The 7,221-nt window shown below is 57.0% G+C and overlaps 1 protein-coding gene across 1 annotated transcript; it reads right to left on the reverse strand.

The window, feature by feature from the left end:
* Positions 1-310: 310 nt before the first annotated feature.
* LOC147646737 (maestro heat-like repeat-containing protein family member 6) lies at positions 311-3,356 on the reverse strand. The gene is made up of 9 exons (XM_086873031.1): positions 3,210-3,356; positions 2,872-3,020; positions 2,420-2,567; positions 1,983-2,170; positions 1,756-1,893; positions 1,363-1,477; positions 1,053-1,190; positions 663-839; positions 311-526 (listed from the first exon to the last, which is right to left on the reverse strand). Exons 1-9 carry the CDS (start codon positions 3,309-3,311, stop codon positions 311-313), a joined length of 1,371 nt encoding a protein of 456 aa, XP_086729157.1. The 5' UTR covers positions 3,312-3,356.
* Positions 3,357-7,221: the final 3,865 nt, after the last annotated feature.

Consider the following 7,221-nt stretch of genomic DNA (forward strand, 5'->3'; position numbering starts at 1 on the left):
GCGGCCCCCGGCTGCAGCAGTGGGCAGGGGCACAGCTGCCAGCCCCACACACCGACCACCGGGGCCAGGGGGCTTCTGTAGCTTGAGGCTGGGACTTCCAGGCTGTCCTTACCACGAGCTTGGCAAACTTCCACAGCTTCTCCTTCCTCACAGCTTTCTCCAGGTCTGGCCTCTTCAGGAAGTCAGCCGCGCGAAGGAGCGTTGTCCGAGAGGCCTGGGGAGCAGCAGAGCCGCAAATGGCCCCACAAGCCAGGGCACAGGAGTGTCCCAGTGCCAAGGGCTGGAGGAGGCTGCAGCCTGCAAGCCTGCGTCAGGGCAGGAGGCAGCTGAGCCCCCTGCCAAGGCGCAGCAGCAGCCCAGGAGTCCTCACCTCTGCCACATGCCGATTCTCATCTTGGCAGTGGAAAAAGAGTGGGAGCAGGCTCTGGTACACTCGTTCCTTCAGGGGCTTTCTTCCTTCTTCTTCTGCCGAAGACATCACTCTTCGAAGGAGAAACATGGACAGCAGCTGCACCTGGCTATCAGGCTGTATGAAAGGAAGGAAGGAAAAATGACCTTATCATTGGCTTCTTATGGCCCACATCGGCACAGGTCTGCAAATGCACAGGGCACAAAGTGTCCGGGCAGCAGGCAGTGGCTGTGGCTGGGGCACAGAGCCTTACATTGTCCAGGAGTTTCAGGAGCGGCTCAGCCAGCTGCAGGGCCCTGCGCCAGGATATTGGGGTGTCTTCTTTCAGGAAAATATGGCTCAGAAGAGCAGTGCTCATCCTGGCCACGTCACTGTCCAAGTCCCACAGGAGGTGCACTAGTCTTCCTGTCAGGCTCTGCATTCTTTCGGCCTGTGCAGAACACAAGTGTGTGAAAACCCGGGCAGCTGCCGCAGGGCCCAGAGGCCAAAGGGCTGTCCCAAAGCACTCGGGCAGCTGAAGCAGGAGGCAAGAGAGCTGCGAGGAGCTGCCTCAGCGCCCAAGGCAAAGGCCAGCCAAGGCCAAGTGACAGCATTGCCCAGCCTCATGCTGCCCACACGGCTTCATCTGCTGCCCCCTTCTCACCATGGAGGGATGGTCCTTTAGCAGGAGGAGAGCCCTGAGAACCTGGTGATGCATCTCTGTGGAATTGTACCACAGGTACTTATACAAGATCTCCATTAGGCTGTCACCACAGTCACTCAAGTCCAGGCAATCTAGGAGCTGAAAGGCACAGGGCAGTGAGAGGGGAGCCGGCCGGCAGGAGCCTGGAAGTGCGCAGGGCTGGGTTCAGGCAGCAGCACAGGGCGCAGGTGCCGTCCCAGGCAGCTGTGGCTATGCCAGGGGACAGGGCTGGCAGGGAGCTGAGCGAGGTAGTGCTGGCCATCAGGCTCACCTCCACAAGGAATGCCATGGCAGAGACATCCCAGAGTGGCAACGGTTTGCTGAGCACCTCAAGCAGGTAGCTTAAGATGCTTTTGCACAAGTGGATGGATGCACGGTGCATTACCCTGGAAGGCGGAAAATGGCAGAAAGAGTCTCAGCAAGGGGGCGAGAAACCTCTCCCAGGACTGATGGACACAGTTGTCCTATTGCCCCAGCACCCTGTGAGGCGATTTGGGCCCTTGAGATGTGGCTGCTCCTGGACACGCTCCTCTCACAGCCTTTTGCAGTCTCCTTGGCCATCCCTCGCTGACGAGGCCCTCAGGCCCATGGCCACGGGGACTGTGGGGGGCATCCCGGGCAGGGGGCACAAATGTCAGAGGCAGTGGGGAGAAGGGGGGCTCACCTGGCCAGCAGACCCACGGCATAGTGGTGGGTGTCAGCACAGAGCAGCGTGTCCCAGCCACGCTTGCGTTCCATTGCCACCACCACATGCTCCAAGTGGAGACTGCAGAGCAGGGCCTTCAGGGTCTGCACTGCAAACCTGTGTGCACAGCAAAGCCCAGGTGACGCTGGGAGCGCTGGCTCCGAGGCTGGGGAAGTGGCAGGGACAGGAGGAGTGGCATGGAGCACCTGTTGGGGCTGGTGGAGAGGCCATGTTGCTCCTGGCATTCCTTCCAGAAGGTATGGACGTCCTCTGTCATATACAAAGTACTGAAGTATGTTTGGAAGAGGAGATGCACAAAGAGGCGGGGGAAATAGACTGTGAGGATCTGTGGGCAACAGGGCCCCTGGAGGATCTTCCACATCACCAGAGTTGCCTGCAGAGGACAAAGCAGCCCGAGACAGCGCTCAGTGCCAGGGCGTCCGTGTGGCAGGGCCTGAGCGTGGCAGGGAGAGGCAGGGGGAGACGCAGGGGGAGCAGCGGGCCTGGTGGCCCTGAAGCTGCCCCTAGGCCAGGTTTGTGGCCAGTGCCTGAAGCAGGGAGATGCAGTGGGGGAAGGAGGCAACAGAGCTGCTGGAGAGGCGGCCGGCCTTGCGGTGAGCAAAGGCCAGCTCCAGAAACTCACAGTCAGGGAAAAGACAGCCGTCTTGTCCCCATCAGAGGTGCCCAGGTTTTTCTGCGGCCAGCTCCCCACCACATTGATGAGGAGCGGTGTCACTTCCTCTGAAATCCAGGGCGAGAGCAAGATGGTTGTCCACATGGCCATAGCAGCTCTGTGGGGTCAGACACAGCACCGTGGGCTGGGCAGCAGCGGGGAGCTGAGCTGGCCGCCAGCTCTGCCTGTGCCCTCTGGCCCTGAGCGGCAGCAGCAGCCAGGCAGCCCAGCCCTGTGGGGACAGGCCCCTGAGGGGCAGGCTGGCAGCACGGCAGCGGGCTCGGGGGCCGACTTTGTAGCAGGGCTGCCAAAGGGAGCAGCCAGAGGGCCCTGGAAGTCTGTGTTGCTCACAGCCCAGGGCCGGGCTGTACAGGGTGATGGGCTGGGGAGCCCTGAGGCCTCGGGGCAGCTGGGCCCCATACCTGTCACACGTTGGGGCCACCCGCAGGAGAGTGATGGCCACATCATCGGGCTGTGCCTCGGCCACTTGCATCAGGGCCCAGTCCATCCTGTGCTCAGCAGCCTCATTGGCCATGAGCCACTGGTGGATGTACCTCACCACGCCGGGCACCTGGAGAAGGCACAGGGAGACTTGGAATGCTAGCAGAGGGAGTCAGCAACGTGCCCAGCTTCTTCCCCAGACAAGTGCTTCTCTTCCAGCACGCTGCCATGGGCTCAAAAGCTCCAAGTGAGCAACAGGCGTGGCTTGGGAAAGCCAAGCAATTGCTGGAGGATCAAAGGCTGGCCACAGGCTGCTTACTTGCTCTGGATTGAAAAGAGCCATCTCTACAAGCAGATCCAGCTGGGCAGCGCTGCTCTGTTCTACCAAGACCTCTGAGGATGCTTTGACCTCAGTGTCCATAGGTCTGGTGTCTTCCTTGCCAATTCTCTTGATGTATTGGTAAAGAAACTGTAGGAGAAGGGCAGGAAGGCAGGGAAGTTGCATGGAGTGCTCCAAGTGCGGTGCTGGGCTGAGCAGTGCCAGCAGGCCCAGCGCAGGTGGGGATGGCTGCAGGTACCTGCGCTGCTCTGCGGAAGCGGCCACGGGCGGTGTCCTGCTCTTGTGTGCCGTCCATGGCTGCATCTGGCAAAGAGCAGCCAGAGCTGAGGGGCTGCAGGAGAGGCCGGAGAGCACAGCCCAGCCCTGCGTTCCCCAGGCAGTGACAGTCCCGGGATGCCCCAGGGGATGCAGCACGGCCACTGCTGCGGGGGCAGCCCCAGCCCCTTTTTTGTGCTGTCCATGGGTGTGTGTCCACAGGACAGTGTGGGATGGGATGAGATGGGATGCAATGGGATGGGATGGGGCCAAGATGGCCGCAGGCACCAGCCCTGTGGCCCAGCTCTGCCACTCACACTCCTCCAGTGGCTGCAACTGCTGCACCTCTTCGGTCACTGGTGCTGGGGCAGCTCCAGGGCCTTCTTCCTCTTCTTCCTCTTCCTCCTCCACCCAGGCCAGCTTGGGCACTCTTGGGGGTCGCTGCTCCGTATCTTCTTCCAGACTCTCCAATCCTTTCCATAGGAACAGCACCAGGGGATGGCATGGCATGGAATGGGATGGGGCCAAGCTGGCAACAGGCACTGGCCCTAAGGCCGAGCTCTGCAACTCACCCTCCTGTGGTGCCTGGAACTCCTGCACCTCTTCAGACTCCTGTGCCAGGACAGCTCCAGAGCCTTCTTCTTCCTCCTCCTCAAGCCAGGCCAACTTGGGCACTCTTGGGGGTCGCTGCTCCATGGCAGTGACTGGATTTATGGCTGCTTGCAGGAGAGATGGCTCGGAAAAGCTCAGAGTCAGCAAGTCCTGCAGTCGTGCCTGGAAGGCACCTGCAAGACTCAAGTCCTGGCAAGATTGCAAGACAGCGAGTCCTGCACTTGGGTCTTGAGGGCTCCTGCCACAAGGACAGGAGGCTCCTCGACAGGGACTGTGGTCTGGTCTCAAGGGCAGAGACTGCAGGGATGGGCGACACGTCGGAAAAGCTCCGGGTCACCAAGTCCCACGGTCTGCCCTCAAGAGAACCTTAAGAAGGGAGCCTCGGCAAGGCCACAAGTCAGCAAGACCTGTGGTCTGGCCTCGAGGTCACCTGTAGGAATAGTGCTTCAGAAAAGCTCCAGGTCCGACACTAAGGAGTGCGCTGTGCGGGGGCTCCTCACAGCACCGCTCTGGCGCGTCCTGACCCGTCGCGTGCACCGAGCACTGTGGCGTGGCCCTGTCACCGCCAGCTCCTATGTCAGCACGTATCACAAAGGGCCCTTTGACATCTGCTCCCGTTGCCACCATCCCACGGTGACCGTGCTGCAGCGTGTCACAAAGGGCCCTTGCACACCCTGCCCTCCGCCCTGGGGCCGCCCCCATCCCCCCCCAAGTGGCCCAGCTTGGAAGGAATCCCTTGCCCAAAGTGTCTAAGACAGCCTGACGGGATCTTTAGGAACAGCTTGTTAGAAATGAAATGGAGGCAAATTTATCAATAAGAATTTTATTGAAAACTTTGTAAAATTTACTTATGGAAATGTCTCGGTGTTGAGAGACAGGTGTCTGCTAGGGAGGGCAGGAGCCTCCCTTGGAATGAAAAATGTAGACCCCCTCCCTCCGAATTATGATAATCCTGAAATCAAGGGGCTCTCAGGCAGAGATCTGGGGATAGGAATAACAGTTCTTTACTAGTATTTATAACCAGGCAAACAAACAACTATAACTACAGCATTAGCAAGAAAACAGAGCCAGGGACCCCGTGACAGCTTTCTGGGCTGAGACGGGAAAGGATGGAGGAGAGGCTTTGTTTCACAAACCCCCTCAGGTTGGCAGTCAGTGCTGGTGCTCCTGCAGGGCTCTGAGGAACAGTCAGCTGGAACAGCAGGGATGAGCTGAGATCCCGGGCCAGTGGCTGAGGTGGATCAGCAGCTCCGTGGCGGTGGCTGGCACTGCCACACGTCCCGGCAGGACAGGGGGTGTGAGGCCACCAATGAAGAGGGAAGAAGGAGAAGAAGCAGCAGCTCCATCTGGGTGATGGCGAAATTCCCTTCTCCCCACCACAACAGCTCTGTACCCAAAGTGTTCTTCTCCGAAGCTGAAGAAGCCACCAAACTGTCCCCACCCTCCCCTTTTCCTGCCCCCTTCCCCCCCTGGGCCCAGCCAAACTCTTTATCTTTCCTCAAGCACCCACCAAGTACCCGCAGTTAAGTTTTCCTGCAAGTCATGAGTAAAAATTCCACAGGCAAGCCAGAACTAAATATAAAATAAAGGACACCGAACCCCCAACACCTGTAAGTTGTATCTTGAGAGTCAGCCAGGATCTTTGCTTCCCAGAAACACCTCTGAAGTTTAATCAAGGCATTAGTAATCAAAATTATTTTGAAAATTTAAAGATCAAAATAGCCAAAATACTCAATGTAACTAATTGCTGGGTATGTTCTCAGCTCAGGTTGGGAGGAATGGGGTTCCCTCGGAGGGCTCACCCTGTGGGGTGGCCAAAACTCTGTCAATGGGCTCTGACTTGTAACGGATCCAGTGCAGGGACACTCAGAGAAAACTGTGCCGTGGAACACAGGAATGCAATTATCAGTTTTACAGGATTGACTGAGCTTTCCCTTCAGGAGAAACCAAGCCCTGTTCTAGCTGGAGGCCACAATGTGAAAGGATTTCTGTGCTTTACCATCACAAGCTTACTCATTTTTTTTCCTCACTCTCATTCACGTTAGGAACAATAATTCTGTTGTCCATGGAGCTGGTACCTTTTGAATTCCAGAATAATGTCCCCAAGGTCCTTTGCTGTTCAGCTTTACCGCGCTGTCTGTGGCTAACAAGGCTTGCTGGGGTCCTTTTCCCTTTGGCTGGAGAGGTGCCGGGTCCCAGTCCCTGAGGGACAGCCAGGCTCCTGGCTGGAATTGGTGTGGAAGTCCCTCAGGGTCACATCAGCCTTCACATGGAGCCCCGTGGATCTGAGCATTTTCCAAAGGGGCCGTTGGGGCAAACAGGGAGATTTGGTCTGGCAGGGTCTGTAAAACAATATCCCATCCCATCAACTTGTTCTGGCAGAGAACACTTGGCTGCAGGGACATATTCCCATTGTTCCTGCCCAGGTCTCAGGATTCCAACAGTGTTGTCTTTGCCCAGAGCTGTTCCTTCAGCTGGCTTGGGAGGGCCATTTGGCCTCTGGACCCACACTCTGGCTCCTTTATTCGGACTGCTGGGTCCAAACTCTTTTTATCCACAAATGGAGGCAATTTGAAGTGGATATTCTTTCTTCACAATTATTTTTTCAATTGCGATATCAATATTTCTTCTACCTTGTCATGGGGTTGAACAATCAAATCTTGTTCACTATTGTTTAACAGACTTACTTCAATTTCTCCTTGATAATCTGCATCAATTCCTCCTCCCGTGACATGAAGCCTTTGCAAGGCCAAGCTCCAGTGAGCAGTTATCAAACCAAAGTGTCCTGGAGGAATCTGAATTCTTATTCCTATATTGTAAACTGTCATTTGCTTCTGATTTCTCCTAATGAATTCCAGTGCATGAAGGTCCAGCCCTGCAGCCTCTGGGGTGGCCCTGGCAGGGGCCATCACAGCCAGAACAATTTCCCAGGCAGTCCAAGTCTCACTGTCCATGGCTGTGTTTGCAAATTGGGTGCAGCCGTGCACACCCAGGGGTTTCCATTTCCCAGTGGACCCATGGTTAAGGGCATGGAGCCCATCTGGGAGATGGGTTCTCCACCGGGACAGGTTCCCATCTCCTCATTTTATCAACTGCTCTTTTAACAGCCTCTTCAGCCATGGAA

This window comes from Cyanistes caeruleus, unplaced genomic scaffold, assembly GCF_971803275.1.
Source record: "Cyanistes caeruleus unplaced genomic scaffold, bCyaCae1.hap1.1 HAP1_SCAFFOLD_81, whole genome shotgun sequence".
NCBI classification, from domain to species: domain Eukaryota; kingdom Metazoa; phylum Chordata; class Aves; order Passeriformes; family Paridae; genus Cyanistes; species Cyanistes caeruleus.